The sequence below is a fragment of the Silurus meridionalis genome, chromosome 26, assembly GCF_014805685.1.
Source record: "Silurus meridionalis isolate SWU-2019-XX chromosome 26, ASM1480568v1, whole genome shotgun sequence".
NCBI lineage: Eukaryota > Metazoa > Chordata > Actinopteri > Siluriformes > Siluridae > Silurus > Silurus meridionalis.
The window spans coordinates 959,076-979,128 of record NC_060909.1 but is presented as its reverse complement, the minus strand read 5'-3'; the positions used below and the strand labels follow the sequence as shown (position 1 = coordinate 979,128).

The following is a 20,053-nucleotide window of genomic DNA, read 5'->3' as shown; positions in this document are numbered from 1 at the left end:
ACACCCTTATAGCTGAATAAACACAACATCTAGTGGAACATCTTCCCAGAAGAGTGGAGCTTTTTCTAAGAGCAAATGGAGAAGAAACGTGGAATGGGATGTTCAGAAAGAAGCTCATGGACAGTGTGTAGATAAATTGATTGAGAAATCTAATCTACAGTGATGCATTTCATACAGTTTAATGGCATTTTCATCTCTGGTTATGAGAAAACAGTTGGAGAGAAATGAATTTTCTGTATCTACTGCACAAATGCACAAGAGTCCAGCATGGGCTTATATTACACTTTATTGTTGTTGTTTTTTTGGCCATTTTGACATTTATGCTGCATGCAAAACAGGTAACTATTCGTCTTTTGTGAGTTTCCTTTTTATTTCAATCACAATTCCCCCGAAGCGTACTCTGCTGCAAGGCTTCTGATCACAGTGTGGATTTATTTCCTCTCCTCAAGGCAGAAGCCTGACACAACATGGGGAGAGAGTTTACAGAGTAAGTGCCCTCCTAACCTGGACACTTCTTTATTTTTTTACTAAACAATGTTTGTGTTGTATGTACACACATTCTAATACTGCGCAAGGTAATGGATGCACTATCGACAACACGTTTACATTCACAACTCGGAGGAGTTTCTTTTTTGCCGAGCGACGCACAAACGTGGACATAAAACACATCGAAAATAAACTTCCAGATATGATACAGTGTGGATGCGTTTCCCATAGAAAGTCATTTACAGGATGGTGATGTTTTATTATTATTATTATCATTAGAATGAAATTTGGTGGTATTTTTGGGTTACAAAAAAGTTTGTGCACTGACGTTATAAAAAAACTAAACATAAACAAAAACAACACAATTTAATGCCCACCAAATAAAAATGACCATTTAATTAGATGTATTTATTTCATGATGAATCAGAATATAAAAAAGTTCCCTCGTGTAAAGAGTCGCTTTGTATGTACAGTTCAGTTCTGTTATTCTTCCCAACTCTGGACTCCTGAAGATTTATTCTTGGGAAATTTATTGTACTGAAGTAAAAAAACAGGCGTTTTTATTGTGCCATATTGTGTTGAGGTTAAGTGTATCCATTAATATCTCAAGCGATGTAGGTTATTATTTGCTTATCGGGATGTTCATGGTAGCGCAGACGTTGCTCCTAAATCCTAAGGCGAAGATGCCAAGATGAACTTTAGAAACACTGAAAATCAGCTGACCATCTACTAGCTGAAGTGATGCCTCTATATACACATGATCAGATATTGCCCTCGATATGTTCATGTAAACACACGTCCAATCAAATCCACATTCACCCTAAAGAAGGGTCTGAGTTTTAAAAAAATGCCAAGCGGCTGCACAGTTTTTCAAAGTAAGTTGAACTGCAATTTGTCCCATTTTCATTCAAATGCAACTCAAGTAAGAAATGCGTGTTATGGCGTCTTTTCTGATTTTTAAGACATGCGTGTTCCTTTAGTTTCCATTCAACAAACTGGAATGTGACAGTGAATGAGTGGAAGAAAGTCCACATGGGATGGAACCAGAAGAACTTGTGTAAGATGGAGAACAGGAGAAAAGATGTGATCAGACTCCTTCACCGCCCAGACTCACACATGGCGGATTTTTCAATGAAAATAAAGTTCTGGACATTTATAGATTGTTTTGGTCAAAATAAATCTTCATAGCGTTACTGAGTTTGTTGCATAGAAACAAAAGGAACGTGCACGTGTCTCTCGGTGGTTCTACACTAGAAGCATATGAGATTCACACTAGTCTCGTTTGTTATTGATGAGGATGTGCTTTTTCCTCTAGCGAATGCTACGAGAGGCAGACATGCATGCTATCATTTCTGCACTAGACTACACATAAGTATGCTAATCTGTCGGTACTGCTGATACTTCAGCTAACGCTGTAGGTGTGCAAAGAAACAGAAACAAACAAACCACAAAACATCAGCCTGGCTGCAGCAATGAGAGACGCTAATGCTAATGCCTGCAATGCTAATTGATCAAGAGAAAGAAAGAAACAAGGAGGCTTTGAGAGAAATTCTTTCTTAGCGTATCGTAGCTTGTTAGGAAACTGGAGTCAGAGTGCAGGGTCAGCAATGATACGGTGCCACCTGGAGCAGAAAGGGTTAAGGGCCACACTCAAGGGCCCAACAGTGGCAGCTGTGTGGTGCTGGGGCTCGAACCTTTTAATCAGTAACCCAGAACATCAACCACAGAGTCAGAGCTTAGGTTTGGGTACAGGTTGGTGAATTCTGCTCACACTGTGCTTCCACACATTTTTGTTGCTTAAAATTGCATTGATAACTGATGGTTTTGCGGTTTTTATTCATGTGTTAGACTAAAAATGTAATGTAAGATTTATACACGGCTTTATAGCGTCTGCTAGAGGGGAAATGAAAGCTTGTTTTGTACCACAGAATAATGCTTAAGGAATGAACGGATACGACTTTGCTTGTGTTTGCAGACAGATCAGGAAGCTCACATTCCTCCCAGGAGTTTACTATAAAAAGCTGTGTAGCTGAAGGTTTTTTTTTGTCTTCGCCACTCAAATCAATTTCCCAAATCCACATCCAGTCACCGTGTGTTCTTGTGTTTTATGCGGGTGGACTTTCACACCCTTGGCTTTTCTTTTCCTATAGTATTCGATGGAACGAAGAAACATTTTACAGCACGACTTTCCAACAAAGTTCACAGACAGGAGCAAGACGCTTTGTCGAGAATTCAAAATAAATACAACGAAGTAAGTGAAAGGGGAAGCGGAAATAAATATACACGAGCTCCTCCCTTTTTATTTGCATATAAGGAAAAGAAGAAAAAAAAAAACGGTGCGTCGGGTCAGTCTGACGCGTTACGAATAAAATCCATAGAATCATTGGAAAATGGGCGACGTACCCTATATCGGGGTTAGGAAAAAAAAATCAACAGTTATTATCTGGGGAGAAAAGGAAGAGAGATGATCGGACAAAAGACAGAGATCTTTAGACGGAGGTGTGGCCTTTGAAAGTCTTAAATATTCCACAGATGTCATTCGTTCGGTCAGATGTACATGGGAGTCTCTTGGCCAGTCAGGAGCCTGAACATGGCCGCTGGCATCGTCTTCATATGGATCTGTTCAGAGGAGAAAAACGAAGATGATCACAATAAGACAATCGTAAATGATCAGTCGTTATGATGGATTTTACATTTCAACACAGCTGTAATTAACTCGGAGTTCAGATGTGTTCGGTTCCTCAGTAAAGATCGACCCGTGATAAGTGAAATTCATCTCTCCGAGGTGGTGTGGATTATTTTTGGACACAACCACAAGCCACATATATTAAAGCCGGGATAATCCAGCATCTGTCTCTCCATCCAAGAAAGCAGAGCTTGTCATTTTCACCATGATTCATAGACAAATGAAGCACACCATCACCAGATTTGGGAATTTAACCACACTGTGGGACATGGGAACGACGTGTGAGGAGTTACAGGACGTTAGTGCTTGATGTGGAGGTGAAGAACCATCTGAGGTGAAGTGGAGAGCATCATAATGATAAAAAGATTATCACCATATCTCATGGTCACTTCCCAGTATTCAAGTCAAGTTTATTTGTATAGCGTTTTCACAACAGACATGATCTCAAAGGAGCTTTACAGAATTTAACAGTGAAGGAGAATGGTGTGTGTTTATCCCTGATGAGCAGCATGGAGACTGTGATGAAGGAAAAACTCCCTTAGATGTTATGAGGAAGAAACCTTGAGAGGAACCAGACTCAACTCATAAAGTGAGCAACTCATAAAATAGCTCAACATCTGAGATCATCACAGATCCAACAGCAGGTATTGAGTAGATAAAGCTGGTATTGATGTTTGCAGAATGAAACGGACTGAATGGATTAAATTAAGGCTTTGTCGTTCAGGTCAGCGCACGGGAACAGAAAGTTTTGGAGGGGTTGAAATCGAACTCGCACTGATTCCAAACATTCGCCTACACCATCAGGATCGCCAAATACTAGTTCCAAAATGTCCGCAAAGAAACCCCACGAGATGACACTTATTTACATGAGTTTCAATAAGAGAACTGGTTCACGTCTCTACTAATACTGAAGCTGTTGAAATGAACTCCTGGTGCTGTTTTTCCTTCTGGTTCTTATTTGAACCACATGTAAAAGTCCTTCCATGTTGCTCAGTAAAGTCATTAGCTATTGAACACACTCTGGATGGACCTGGAACGCTTTGAACTCACACCTGAACTCCTTCCAGCCAATTACAATCCAGCATTCACACTGACCAGGAGATACATTTATATATCTAGAGGTTCTTTCTAATGAAATTGAAGCTCCAGCAGCTATAACACACTGTAGAGCTGTGAGTCTGAAGGTTGTCCTCACCTCACCCACAGAGTTGGACAACGCTTGGACAATCTTCTCATGGGCAGTGGCCACCACACTTTGGCCGTTTATCTCGATGATCCGATGACCGACCCGAACTCCTCCTCGCTCAGCTATACCTCCACGCATCAGACTACATATCTACACACACACACACACACACACACACACACACACACACACACACACACACACAGAAATAAACACTAGTGTTAGCACATGCAGACATATTTGCATTTGGCTTTAGCAATAACAGTAATAATAATAATAATAATAATAATAATAATAATAGTAGTAGTAATAATAATAATAATAGTAATAGTAATAATAATAGTTATAATAATAATAATAATAATATTAATAAAGCATAATTATAAATGAAGTATGAATACAATTCATCCAATAAGTGCTAAAGTATTTGTTAATCTGTGTAGAAACATCTGGATGAACCCTGGAACATTAGCATAGCATTGTGACATCTGGTTGTTTGAAGGAGTTAAAGCTCGGTGCTCGGCTACCCACAATGCCATTCTGCACGCTGAATCCCAGCTGGTATTTGAGGTCAGGTCTTTTGATGAGGACTGTGGTCACAGGAGGGCAGCTCACAATGTTTAGTTTCACCTGCATCTGGTTTTTCAGACCCTGAGAAGTCAAAGACATTACAGGTTAAGAGGAAGTCCAGCTTAACTGCAGGTTTCAGCATTTATAACACTGTAATGTACTGTACAGGACCTGCATTACACTGACTGGAGTTAATAGAGTTAGAGCTGTTAGTGCACTCAGTACAATCTGTTATTGTCTAATATCTAATATTAGTGTTGGTATTTATTGGACTTTGAATCAGAAGGTTGTGAGTAAAATCCCAGTGTCATCAAGCTGCCACTCCTGGGCCCCTGAGCAGGGCCCCTCAACCACTCTACTACGCAGTTGTATGAATAAGACTCATGTAAGTCGCTCTGATAAGAGCTTCTGCCAAATGTTATACATGTAAATGTAGTGTAGTGTAGTGTTGTGTTGTGTTATGTAGTGTAGTGTTGTGTAGTGTTGTGTAGTGTAGCGTAGTGTTGTGTAGTGTTGTGTAGTGTTGTGTAGTGTAGCGTAGTGTTGTGTAGTGTAGTGTAGTGTAGCGTAGTGTTGTGTAGTGTAGTGTTGTGTTATGTAGTGTAGTGTTGTGTAGTGTTGTGTAGTGTTGTGTAGTGTTGTGTAGTGTAGCGTAGTGTTGTGTAGTGTAGTGTAGTGTAGCGTAGTGTTGTGTAGTGTTGTGTAGTGTAGCGTAGTGTTGTGTAGTGTTGTGTAGTGTAGTGTGGTGTTGTGTAGTGTGGTGTTGTGTAGTGTGTAGTGTAGTGCAGTGTAGTGTAGTGTTGTGTAGTGTTGTGTAGTGTAGTGTTGTGTAGTGTTGTGTGGTGTAGCGTAGTGTTGTGTAGTGTTGTGTAGTGTTGTGTAGTGTGGCGTGAGTGTTGTGTAGTGTTGTGTGAGTGTTGTGTAGTGTAGCGTGGTGTTGTGTAGTGTTGTGTAGTGTAGTGTACTGTTGTGTAGTGTTGTGTAGTGTGGTGTGGTGTGGTGTGGCGTGGCGTGAGTGTAGTGTAGTGTTGTGCAGTGTTGTGTAGTGTGGCGTAGTGTTGTGTAGTGTTGTGTAGTGTAGCGAGTGTTGTGTAGGTTTGTGTAGTGTAGCGTAGTGTTGTGTAGTGTTGTGTGAGTGTAGTGTAGTGTTGCGTAGTGTTGTGTAGTGTTGTGTTGTGTGGCGTAGTTAGTCCTGTTATTGGAGTTCATGGACATGTAGTGATTTAGTGTAGTGTAATTTGTGTAGTTAGTGTAGTGTAGTAAGTGTTGTTAGTGGGGTGTAGTTTGTGTAGTTATGGGATTAAGTGTAGTTAGTGTTGTAAGTGTAGTGTAGTTTGTGTGGTTGTGGGGTTTATTGTAGTGTAGTTTGTGTTGTTAGTGTAGTGTAGTTAGTGTTGTTAGTGGGGTGTAATTTGTGTAGTTATGGGATTTAGTGTAGTGTAGTTTGTGTTGTTAGTGTAGTTAGTGTTGTTAGTGGGGTGTAGTTTGTGTAGTTATGGGATTTAGTGTAGTTAGTGTAGTTAGGGATTTAGTGTAGTGTGGTGTAGTTTGTGTTGTTAGTGTAGTATAGTTAGTGTTGTTAGTGAGGTGTAGTTTGTGTGGTTATGGTGTTTATTGTAGTGTAGTTTGTGTTGTTAGTGTAGTGTAGTTGTGTAGTTATGGAATTTAGTGTAGTTAATGTTGTAAGTGTAGTGTAGTTTGTGTAGTTATGGGATTTAGTGTAGTTAGTGTTGTAAGTGTAGTGTAGTTTGTGTGGTTAGGGGTTTATTGTAGTGTAGTTTGTGTTGTTAGTGAGGTGTAGTTTGTGTAGTTATGGTATTTAGTGTAGTTAGTGTTGTAAGTGTAGTGTAGTTTGTGTAGTTAGGGGTTAATTGTAGTGTAGTTTGTGTTGTTAGTGTAGTGTGGTTTGTGTAGTTATGGAATTTAGTGTAGTTAATGTTGTAAGTGTAGTGTAGTTTGTGTAGTTATGGGATTTAGTGTAGTTAGTGTTGTAAGTGTAGTGTAGTTTGTGTAGTTAGGGGGTTAATTGTAGTGTAGTTTTGTGTTGTTAGTGTAGTGTAGTTTGTGTAGTTATGGTATTTAGTATAGTGTAGTTAGTGTTGTTAGTGGGGTGTAGTTTGGGTAGTTATGGGATTTAGTGTAGTTAGTGGGGTGTAGTTTGTGTAGTTTGTGTTGTTAGTGCAGTGTATTAATTACAGCCCACACGTCTCACACTGATGGAGACCTGCTCAGGGCAGCCATTTGCAGAGAAACTCCAAACCTAAGCAATAAAACGTAATTATTTCTAGATCATGATCTCCAGGTGGGAGGAAACACATGCTCTCTTTCTCTCCTGTCAATCACAGACACGACTCATACCTTTAACACTGCATACTGTCACAAAGCAGCTTTACAGAAATAAATCGACTGATAATATCATTTCTAATTCATCACTTTTTCCTATAACTTTGTCCGTATTGAGTGAGAAAGTGGTGACGGTGGCAGAGAGAAAACTCGATAAGACTTCATGAGGAAGAAACTTAGGGATGAATCAGACTCTAGAAGGAACTCATCCTCATTTAGATGATTGATATTCATTCATTGCAGTTTCATTTTTGTTGAGATTATCAACTGATGGAGACTTGAGTGCAAAACGATCAGTTCTAAAGTGGTTAAGGCTCTGGGTTACTGATCATAAGGTTGGAAGTTCAAGCCCCATGATTGTAGAGCTGACACTCTTGGGCCCCTGTGCAAGGCCCTTAACCCTCTGTGCTCCAGGGCACTGTATCATGGCTGACCCCGTGCTCTGACCCCAGGTTTCTAACATCACTGGGATAAGCGAAGATAGAATTTCACTAATGTACATGTGACAAGTAAAAGCCTTTTACCTTCCACAGTATTTTTATCCTCAGCAGCACTGATTGGTCTCTAACTGATCAGAACGTGGATAAAAGTCCACATCATGGATTAACATAATTATTTCAGAATGGACAATAGCCAATGTGCCCCCATGCCCCCGTGCTCACCTTAATGATGCCCTGACAGGTGGCGAGGGGCAGCCCCACCAGACTCGTGTTGTTGATGGACATGATCTGATCTCCGATGCTGAGTTTCCCTGAGCGTGCGGCTGGACCTCCGTTCATCATGTTAGCCAGAATCACCGTGGGCAGGATGGAGCCCCAGCCGGACTCCACTATCACGACACCCAGAATTTCACCCTTCTGTTTTTCCAACAGCAGCTGGAGGAGGCAAAAACCAGGGAAACATCAAGGAATAAAAATGTGCAGCAAATTATTTCACAGCATCGAAACATTGAGGCAAATACTGCAAATCTGCTTTAAGCAGACCTACAAGATAAAATAAACAAACTCAAGAACCTCAGCAAGTCGAGAGCAAAACTGCTGAGCAAATCAAAACTCAACATACTGCTGATGCAATCAAATCAAAATGATCAGGATCTAAAACATTATAGAAAATCTCACACTACATACCAAGTCTTTGGTTTTGGAAAATATACAAATATATATATATATTAACCCTCTGTGCTCCAGGGCAGCTGTGTGTGTGTGTGTGTGTGTGTGTGTGTGTGTGTGTGTGTGTGTGTGTGTGTGTGTGTGTGTGTGTGTATATACACCTCTCACATTTCAGCAAACATTTTATTATATTTTCTGAAGGAACCATACTGTAGAAATAAAACTTGGAGATATTTTAGAGTGTCAGTGTGCAGTTTGTGTATCAGTACAGATTTACTGTCCTCTGAAAATAACAACACAGTCATTACTGTCTAAATAACACAACAAAAGTAAGTACACCCTCAGTGAACATGTAAAACTGTGTGTAAAGTGTGAATATTGTGTGTGAACACAATGAGATGCAGCACTGCTTTAATCCTCCTGGGTGTGGAATTCACCAGAGCTGCACAGGTTGTTGCTGGGATCCTCTTTCACTCCTCCATAATGACATCACGGAGCTGCTGGATGTTAGACACATGGTGCTACTCCACCTTCTGCTTGAGGCCCACAGGTGCTCAACAGGGTTCAGGTCTGGAGACATACTTTTTTACTCCATCACAAAGTTCCTTAGCAAAGCAGTTTTTTCATCTTGCTGGTGTGTGTGGGGTCGTTATTATGTTGGAAAACTGCCTTCCGGTCCAGTTTCTGAAGGAAGAGCATCATGTTCTGCTTCAGAATGTCACGGTACATGTTGGAATCCAGTAGCAGCAGCACTCAAGCAGCCCAGACCATGATGATTCCACCACCATGCTACACTGTAGGCAATCACAATTTTCTTGGTTCTCCTCACCAGGGCATCACCACACATGCTGGACACCATCTGAGCCAAACAAGTTTATCTTCGTCTCATCAGACTACAGGACATGTTCCAGTAATTCATGCTCTTGGACAGGAGTCTTCAGCAAACTGTTTGTGGGTTTTCTTGTGAGCAGCTTTAGAAGAGGCTCCTTCTGGGACGACGGCCTGCAAACCGAGTGTGTGGTGTACGGTCTGAGCACTGACGAGTGGATCTTCTGCTTCTGCAACCTTTAAAGCAGTGCTGCAGCACTCATGCGTCTGTTTTCTGACTCAGCTTCTGACTCAGCTTCGACTTCTTTGATGAACCCCTGCAAGGTCTGTGGAACCCGTCTTGAAAAATTGAACACCTAGTGGTCAGTGTGTGTGTATATCTATCTATCTATCTATCTATCTATCTATCTATCTATCTATCTATCTATCTATCTATCTATCTATCTATCTATCTATCTATCTATCTATCTATCTATCATCTATCTATCTATCTATCTATCTATCTATCTATCTATCTATCTATCTATCTATCTATCTATCTATCATATATTCTGGGACTGAAAGGACGCAGAGAAAGGAGAAGATTTTTGATCATCACTGACGCACATTAGAGCTGAAAATACATTCGACTCACATCAAACACACTGCAGCTCTGCCCTAATGTCAAACCCAGAAGCACAACAGAGGGTCTAAAATAAAGCACTTTAAAGAATCTTGACTTAAACGTTCTAAAACCTTCTGCCTCCAGCAAACTTCTGGATGTTTTATTGATTTCCTGTGTAATTTTAGGACAGTGGAACTTTTTGCACTTTGAAACAATTCACTATGAGTTCAACAAAGGCTACACTCATGATGTTTTTCCACTGGTGAGCATTCTCATCTGATAACAGCCTGAAGATTATTACCTCACCAAAACACACCGTGATGGTTCAACCAGAATTACAGTATGTTTTAAATGAAACACTTTTCTATGAAGTTGTAGGAGCAACAGCTTTCAATCCCAGGTCCAGATTCTAGTTTGGTTTTTCCTACTTGTGCAACGAAATAATGCTTTTCCAGTGTAAGATATGTGTACATACTACAGTCAGTATGAATGCTGGATTGTGATTGGCTGGAAGGAGGTCAGGTGTGGGTTCAGGGTTTTTTAACACACAGCTAGTTTGTGTTTGTCAGTGGAAACAGCGTTCTGAGAAACTTACTGAAATACTGAGAAACAACACCGGAGCACATTCAGCCGTAGCTGTAGACCACCGAAGACAACCACAGAACACTTTTCTCTCTTTTTCTACATTTTGTATATATATATATATATATATATATATATATATATATATATATATATATATATATATATATATATATATATATATATATACACACACACACACAGGCATCAAAACTATGAATTAACACGTGGAATTATATACATAACAAAAAAGTGAACTGAAAATATGTCATATTGTCGGTTCTTCAAAGTAGGCATCAAGAGAATGCCAAGAGTGTGCAAAGCAGTAATCTAAGCAAAAGGGTGCTACTTTGAAGAACCTACAATATGACATATTTCAGTTGTTTCTCACTTTTTTGTTATGTATATAATTCCATATATAATTCTACATGTGTTAATTCATAGTTTTGATGCCTTCAGTGTGAATCTACAATTTTCATAGTCATGAAAATAAAGAAAACTCTTTGAATGAGAAGGTGTGTCCAAACTTTTGGTCTGTACTGTATATATATATTTTTATATATTTCATTTATTTTATATTCTTGTAATCTGAGGCAGTCTCTGGCTCTGAGTGTCTGGCATTAATAAAGTTCTCTTTTTTCTTTTCTTTTCTTTTCTTTTCTATTTTATTTTTCAATTTTGATAAAAGCACAAACCATACTGGAGAAAATAGTAAAAAGTAAAAATGATTAAAAAATGTATAAAAAATTGCACAAGACAAAAACAACAGCAGCTTCATTATCAGATTCTTGCTGTAACGAGTCGTGTATAAAATGCACAATGAAAACAAAACGTTATTTCGATCCATTCGTTTTCTTTTCGTTCTGCAGACATCAATAAGAGCTTCAACCCGCATCTGCATCCTGTGAGCGACTTTTTATGGCCTCGTTTTCAGTCCAAAAAGAGTTCAAATTAATTCCAAAAACTTTAAAAAACAGCTTTTTAGTTGAAGTTAAATTATAATAGCTCTGAAACTGAGCGGTGCATCAAATTAATTTGGTTTTCATTTATCTAAAATGATTTACTTTCATTTGTCCATTAAATCCTAACGGTTCTTCTGCTTTGTGACCCTGTGATCCTGTCATTTTATTTACTAGAAAGATGATTTTATTACTTTCTGTTTTTTGAGCGACTTGTTTGCTCACACACAATATTCACACTTTACACACAGTTTTACACGTTCACTGAGGGTGGACTCACTTTAGTTGACTAATTGACTGTGTGTTGTTATTTTCAGAGGACAGTAAATCTGTACTGCTACACAAACTGCACACTGACACTCTAAAATATATCCAAATTCCATTTCTACAGTATGATTCCTTCAGAAGATACAAAAATGTTTGCTAAAATTCACTTTTGTGAGATACTGTGTGTTTGTTATGATGCATAAATCTTAAAAAAAAGTAAATATACGAAAATATACAGACAATGATGCATGTACTACAACAACAACAACAACAACAACAACAACAACAACAACAGTACTAACTGTCTAAACATAATATAACTAGTGTAATATGATTGGTTTATATTAATATCAGTGGCTACGTTTGATCAGGTGTCCCTGCTCCATGTCTCTATCACCTGAAGGGTCGTTTACCTGAAAAAGGTTGAAGACCTCTGATCTATTCAAGTATGATTTTCAGCTACTCTTTACACCTCTGAAAGAGACCACAGCTAGGTGTGAGACCTTACACTATTATAATGTTCTCCACTTCAGCTCGGGACGTTCTTCACCTCCACATCGTGCACTCCTAGTGCCGGATTTCCACATCAAATTCTATCTTCTTTCATGCATCTCTCAAGCAAGAGGAAGTAATGATCAGCTGGAAGCCTTAGAAAACCAGCCTATAAAAGCTTAACCCATACTGCTGCAGTCTCTCTGAGAGCACTTTCTTCTCTCGCACTCTAAAATATTACTAGCAGAGCCTTTCAGAAAGTGGAACCCGCACTGACCTCCTTGCAGTTCTCTGAGTTGGAGAAGTGGATGAGGTCGTCGTTGTACATTTCCTGTGTGTTGATGATGTCACTGTACTCTTTCTGGCTCAGGTCCTCTGGATTGATTCCGTTGGCTCTGAGGAACTCCTGGTAGGCCACGCTGAACGCCTGGCCGATGGACTGGGCTATGAGCTGGGCCTGGAGCACAACACACACGAGGCACAAGAGAAGCAAAACAGCAGTGAAGCAAACAATTAAATGAAACATCGGTGACTTTTAGAATGAGGAAGTATTAAAACACAGGAGTTACACAGGAGTTGGTGTAATTCTTCATGGTTCTGTGAGAAGTGAGACTTTCAATTTCTCATTATGTGCAGAGAATTCAAAATCTGCCTGCTTCTCATTTTAGACACAGCTGAGTAACGGAACACAAAGCATGTTTATCCAGAGCTGGCCAGATCCTCAATCAGCTCTAGATCATGCTGCTGAGTAGAATAGATGAGTTGTGTCACATCTCATTCCAGACTGAAGTCAGATTGATGGCTGTTCTCAGGCCTGGATCAGTTGCATCAATTTTACATGTGAATGCAGGTAAGCCTTGTGTCCACACACAGATCCGAGGCTTGACAAAAAAATACAGAATCACAAAAACCCACACAAACATGTAATGAATGTTTTGGATTATGGACAGGGACTATGTTTCCCGCAACACACTTTCTTTTTGATATTTTCACAGCAATTAAATTAATTTACACTCACATTTACATCCTGCCTGATCACATCTGCTGAATCAGTGTCGGGTCGTGTATTTCACCCACAGGCAGTAGAACAGAGTATCGGTAAATCACAAGTTCATATCCTACATCACCATCACCACCAAGCTGGGCCCTTGTGCAAGGCCCTTAACTGCTTAATTACAAGTCACCACAAGGTGAAGTGGGAGCTCAGTGGTTAGGGCTCTCGTTTACTGCTCAGAAGGCTGTGGGTTCCCCAGTATACCCAATCTACCACTCTTGGGGCCCCTGAGCAAGGCCCTTAACCCTCTATGCTCCAGTGTTGCCCAGAATCCTAACATCACTGGGATATGCAAGGAAAAATCACTGTTCTGTAATCTGATTCATATAAAGCACCTTTCTCCGACGAGGGAAAATCATAAATACTGTCGAAGCCACACGTGTTATTTTTATCCATCGATCTGTTTGTAATTTGAGGTAACACGAAAACATGACCACGTCATCCGATTAACACGTGAAACCAGACGGCTGGACGGAGCAGAAACGCTCGTCTCAGCACCTGCAGGACGGCAGCAGGGAAGTGGCCAAGTTACTGCTGAACAGCATCCGAGGGCCTGATGGCACTAAAAATAACTTAGCTGGAATGTGAAAGTGATGGATGCGGTCAGAATGACTCAGCTAATCACACACACTCCAACACACTCCAACTCTTTCACTCTGTACATCAGAGAAGGTAATGAGTCAGTACGAGTGGAGAGAAGAGCGTTATTATACACGCCTGTTTTTATCAACTACATACAAACCCTGCCAAACTTTCTGAGATTAGATTTCACTCGTCTACTTCAATAAAGTTAAACACGATCGAAAATAAAGGCGTTTTTATGATTCTCGCTGCAGCGTTTACTGTAAAAATAATAAAAAAAACACCTTCTATGGACCACAAGGAGCACAATAAACTGTATGTAAATGTATCATCCATGTCATGTCTAAAGCTTTTTTCCTCCTTGTTAGTCTTACATCTTCAGACTCAAAGACATGGCAGATCATCTTGTACTGTTTCTTGGCCTCCGGAGCACCTGGGGTGGTCTCAATGCAGTCCTGGGAGGCGGATCGCGGCATGCGTCTGCGTGCCATCAAAACCACGATGTTCCCGATGTCGGCGATGTATGAGATCGTACGCAGCGCGTTGTCCATCATCGTCTCCTGTAGAAACAACAAAAGCCATAATAAGTGACAAAGTCACTGCTCAGTCTGACATCCATGATATTTATGTCCTTGTCATTTTCATCAAGCGTTTTCTTCTCCACCAGACTTCCATAATGCTCCTGTAAACGGGCTGACAGTCAGGACGGAATTACATATTGTTTCTCACAGAGCAGAAGCTCGCTGCTCCAATTTACAAATGCTGTGCTCTTTTTTACACAACTAGTCATCACTGTCATGTTCACTGGCACAAAGGAGAAGAGTGGAATCTCAGCCTCTGTCACTGAGAAAACTTCACAACAACCTGATTTCATCTGATTTTCTTTTATTTCACTTCTTAATTTTTTTATTTTTTATTAAACACTCGGGTCAGTGTGAAAGCTGGATTGTAATTGGCTGTAAGGAGTTTAGAGCAGTGAAAACACAAGTAGTTATCGGTGAATCAGCATTGAAATAAATAAGCAGCTTATGTTTAATGTGTGGTAGATAGATAGATAGATAGAGAGAGAGAGAGAGAGAGAGAGAGAGAGAGAGAGAGAGAGAGAGAGAGAGAAAGTGAGAGAGTGAGACAGACAGACAGACAGGCAGACAGTGAGACAGACAGACAGACAGACAGACAGACAGACAGCCAGGCAGGCAGACCCACAGTAGAAAGTATTCAAAACACAATTTAGTTTATATATAAAAGATACAAATAAAAGGAAATAAATATGTAGACATACAGTATATAAAGGAGTTTATATGTAGTGTATATGAAGGAGTTTATATGTAGTGTATATAAAGGAGTTTATATGTAGTGTATATGAAGGAGTTTATATGTAGTGTATATAAAGGAGTTTATATGTAGTGTATATGAAGGAGTTTATATGTAGTTAATATGAGGGAGTTTATATGTAGTGTATATGAGGGAGTTTATATGGTGTATATGAAGGAGTTTATATGTAGTGTATATAAAGGAGTTTATATGTAGTGTATATGAGGGAGTTTATATGTAGTTTATATGAAGGAGTTTATATGTAGTGTATATGAGGGAGTTTATATGTAGTTAATATGAAGGAGTTTATATGTAGTGTATATGAAGGAGTTTATATGTAGTTAATATGAGGGAGTTTATATGTAGTGTATATGAGGGAGTTTATATGTAGTTTATATGAAGGAGTTTATATGTAGTGTATATGAAGGAGTTTATATGTAGTGTATATGAAGGAGTTTATATGTAGTGTATATGAGGGAGTTTATATGTAGTGTATATGAGGGAGTTTATATGGTGTATATGAAGGAGTTTATATGTAGTGTATATAAAGGAGTTTATATGTAGTGTATATGAGGGAGTTTATATGTAGTTAATATGAAGGAGTTTATATGTAGTGTATATGAGGGAGTTTATATGTAGTTTATATGAAGGAGTTTATATGTAGTGTATATGAAGGAGTTTATATGTAGTTTATATGTAGTGTATATGAGGGAGTTTATATGTAGTGTATATGAAGGAGTTTATATGTGTATATGAAGGAGTTTATGTGAAGGAGTTTATATGTATATGAAGGAGTTTATATGTAGTGTATATGAGGGAGTTTATATGTAGTGTATATGAGGGAGTTTATATGGTGTATATGAAGGAGTTTATATGTAGTGTATATGCACAGTATATGAAGGAGTTTATGTGGAGTGTATATGAAGGAGTTTATATGGAGTTTATATGTAGTATATAAAGGAGTTTATATGTAGTGTATATGAGGGAGTTTATATGTAGTGTATATGAAGGAGTTTATATGTAGTGTATATGAAGGAGTTTATATGTAGTGTATATGAAGGAGTTTATATGTAGTGTATATGAGGGAGTTTATATGTAGTGTATATGAGGGAGTTTATATGGTGTATATGAAGGAGTTTATATGTAGTGTATATGCACAGTATATGAAGGAGTTTATGTGGAGTGTATATGAAGGAGTTTATATGGAGTTTATATGTAGTGTATATAAAGGAGTTTATATGTAGTGTATATGAAGGAGTTTATATGTAGTGTATATAAAGGAGTTTATATGTAGTGTATATGAGGGAGTTTATATGTAGTTTATATGAAGGAGTTTATATGTAGTGTATATGAAGGAGTTTATATGTAGTGTATATGAAGGAGTTTATATGTAGTGTATATGAAGGAGTTTATATGTAGTGTATATAAAGGAGTTTATATGTAGTGTATATGAGGGAGTTTATATGTAGTGTATATGAAGGAGTTTATATGTAGTGTATATGAAGGAGTTTATATGTAGTGTATATGAAGGAGTTTATATGTAGTGTATATGAAGGAGTTTATATGTAGTGTATATGAAGGAGTTTATATGTAGTGTATATAAAGGAGTTTATATGTAGTGTATATGATGGAGTTTATATGTAGTGTATATAAAGGAGTTTATATGTAGTGTATATGATGGAGTTTATATGTAGTGTATATGATGGAGTTTATATGTAGTGTATATAAAGGAGTTTATATGTAGTGTATATGATGGAGTTTATATGTAGTGTATATGAGGGAGTTTATATGTAGTGTATATGAAGACGACACCGTACAGATGCAGTGAGGGTGTGATGAGGTAAAGTACAGTAGAGTGTTTTTGTTTAAATATTAGGATGAAATTCACCTCTACATTGTGCACTAAATAAATTAGCCATCAACTGAATTATTCTTTATATAATCCCACAACTAATAGTGCTTTATTTCTTCATCATTACCTGTAACTTCAGCAACTTCATGCACTGCTGAAGCTCCTAAATCTCGTAGAAATGTCATCTGTGCAATTACCAAGAACTTAATGCTGAATTAATGTCTCAATAACATTTCTAATTAATATTTAATAAAATAACTTGAATTAATTTATTTAATTTCCTCTGGAAACAAATTTCACTAACAGATTTTACTTGTAAATCCCATCAGTAACCACGAAACTCTAAACTCTGCTTTGAGAGAATTTCTGGTTAAACAATAAGCATTCGTGACTTGATCATGAACATTAGAACACCTGTCGAGTATTAACCTGATTAACCCGGAGAATGTGGGTCAGTTAGCAGCGTGTAGCGTTAGCGCGGAGTGGTAGCGTGGAGCCCTCTCTCCATCCTGCACCTGCTCAGATGAACATCATTGCTCAATCAACACAATAAATGATCTCATTTGTGTGTGCATGCAGGCCACACACAGCCTTTAACCTTCGCCAGATAGACAGAGTACAGAGCAGATCCATACATTTTCATTCCAATCACACACCAGGCTGCCGGCCAGGAGGGCGAACAATCGCTTCCCTAATCAGCCCTGTTCTTCATGTTCCCTCAGGAACGAGCTCCCTGGGTTTACATTAAATGGATATCGTGACACAAACATTTCCTGCTTTAATTCAGCACCTGTGACATCTCAGTGTTGGATCACAGGCGAGGTCTTCTGCAAACCTGACACGTGCAAGTGTACGGCTTTTCACTGAAGATCCAGAATTAACTGTAATGTAACTAAAAGAATGTGATAAAATAGCTTTCGGGATGTAGATAAACAGTAATTAGGTTACAAAACACACCACAGAATGATTAAAGCTGCCTTAAAGAATAGTGAAGAAGGTCTGAGAGCTGCCATGTTCTATAGCAGTGTGATATTGTTCTCTATAAATTACTCATAATGTTTTGATATCTATATAACTATCTATTCAATCTATTATAATTATGTTGTTATGTTTTTAGTTTATTTATATTATATATAAAGTCTATTAATTCTATTCTATTTTTTATATTGTGCTTTTTTTATTTATATTAAAACATTGTGCTATTCTTATTTATAGTCTATAATCTCTACCATTGTTTTTATTGTCTGTTCTACAGTCTGTACTATTGTTTCTATAATATATATGATTGTTTTTATAGTCTCTTCTATAGAATGTACTATTGTTGTCTATACTCTGTATTATTGTTGTTCTGGCTGGATTCCTCACTGCACTAGTCTTTGTGTAAAATCTTTGGGCACAGGATTGAGCTCCACCCTTAAGGAAATCCACAACGCTAGCATCGCTTCAGTAGAGCCGGTGGGGTCATGTGGACCTGTCAGTGGGTTTTTTTTTCTTTTTACTCCAACTGAAATTAGGCCAAGTGTTCCTTTAGGGAATATTGTGAATGTGTAAATACATTTTTAGACACGATGTCTGCACCAGTGGGTGTGACCTGATATTAACTGTGTACTATTCCCGCAAAAGACTTCTGTAAGGGACTGTAAAGTAATTATGGTGCAGGATGTAATCTGGAGTAGTGCCTAATGAAATAAAGAGAATGGAGCAGGTGTTGGAAGCTGGAAGTGTGTAGAGCATGTGCCTCTCTGTGCTGTGTGAGGAGGAAACAGAGCCGTGTCAGGCAGAGAGAGTCACTGCATTGCAGTACATACAGATATGCACAGCGTCCGTGCCAGGCTGCCCACACACTGCTGTTCAGTTAGACTGAGAACACACACACACACACACACACACACACACACATAGAGATATAAAGACCTACAGTCATATCCCTCCAGTATGAACAAAAGGTCATGGCCATATATAAAGAAGCAAACACACACACACACACACACACACACACACACACACACACACACACACACACACACACACACACAATTCTTCTAGCTGTCAGCACACTAAATGTCTCCACATTGTATTGTGCACACACAACCACCGGCCAGTTTATTAGGAACACCCGACGTTCCTGCAGTTATCTAATCATGTAGCAGCAGCTCAATGCAAACAAATGCAGGTCAAGAGCTTCGGTTACAGTTCACATTAAACATCAGAATGAAGACAATGTGCAATCTTTGTGTCTTTACTCATAGCTGGTCCCCAGAGGGCTGGTTCTCCTGTGATGTTCACACACAACAGTCTCTGAAGAAAAGAATGGCCAGACCTCTGAGATTACAGGACGTCTATAGTAAGTGAAATAATCACTCTTTACATCCGTGGTGAGCAGAAAAGCATCTCAAAAGGCACAAAATATACTTCAAACCTTGAGGTGGAAAAGATATGAGAACAGAAGGCCACATCAGGTTCCTCCTGTCGAACAAGAACGAGAATCTGGGGATATATCAGTCACAGGTAGATGCAATTCTTTTCCTATTGTTTATATGTCCACTGTTGCAGTCTGGGCCTGTACCCATGATAGCTACAGGTTCCTCGCGTGAAACCTGATGTGGACTTGATGTTGGGTTGCAGGTGTGGGTGGTTGCACCTGCTTGCAAAGATGCAACTCCTCGGCCCTTGACTCTCAACTGCTCATGTTTCTCTCAAAGCTTATGTTTCTTCCTGAATGCTGCTGCTATCAACCCTCAGCCTCATGCAGATTATCTACAACAAAAGTTCAGCTCTAGTGAACTCTCCTTAATGAAAACTCGAGCCTCATTTATATGCATTGGCTTGTGCTGGTCTCAGTTCAGTTCCCTCCAGAATTACTGTATAATAACGCAGATTTTTCCTCGCCATGGGCTACGGTGTACATTTTTCTTTCACATATAAAATGTCTTAATCAGCGACGCCCATCGACACGCTCCTATTAAAATACTGTTAGAAGATCGTGCCAGGACTTGGCACCATGAGCGCACTGACTCCCAGACAATGAGGAGGAGGAGGATGGAGAAGGAGCTACAAAATGTTCAAAGATTAGAGTTTTATAATTGCACAAGTCTATCAATAAAATACCTGCATTTTACTGAATATTAATTATAATAAC

The 20,053-nt window shown here is 38.9% G+C and overlaps 1 protein-coding gene across 3 annotated transcripts in view; it reads right to left on the bottom strand.

Annotated features, from left to right (window-relative positions):
• Positions 1-2,760: 2,760 nt before the first annotated feature.
• The window catches only part of apba2b (amyloid beta (A4) precursor protein-binding, family A, member 2b), a 113,617-nt gene continuing 96,324 nt past the window's right edge, over positions 2,761-20,053 (bottom strand). For all 3 annotated transcript variants that reach the window (XM_046840569.1, XM_046840571.1, XM_046840570.1), the window contains 6 exons: positions 14,123-14,308; positions 12,390-12,569; positions 7,934-8,146; positions 4,890-5,009; positions 4,368-4,508; positions 2,761-3,105 (listed from right to left, as the gene is read on the bottom strand). In XM_046840569.1, coding sequence (XP_046696525.1) covers positions 3,034-3,105; positions 4,368-4,508; positions 4,890-5,009; positions 7,934-8,146; positions 12,390-12,569; positions 14,123-14,308 — 912 coding nt within the window. In that variant the 3' untranslated portion in view covers positions 2,761-3,033. The remainder of the gene's footprint in view (positions 3,106-4,367; positions 4,509-4,889; positions 5,010-7,933; positions 8,147-12,389; positions 12,570-14,122; positions 14,309-20,053) is intronic.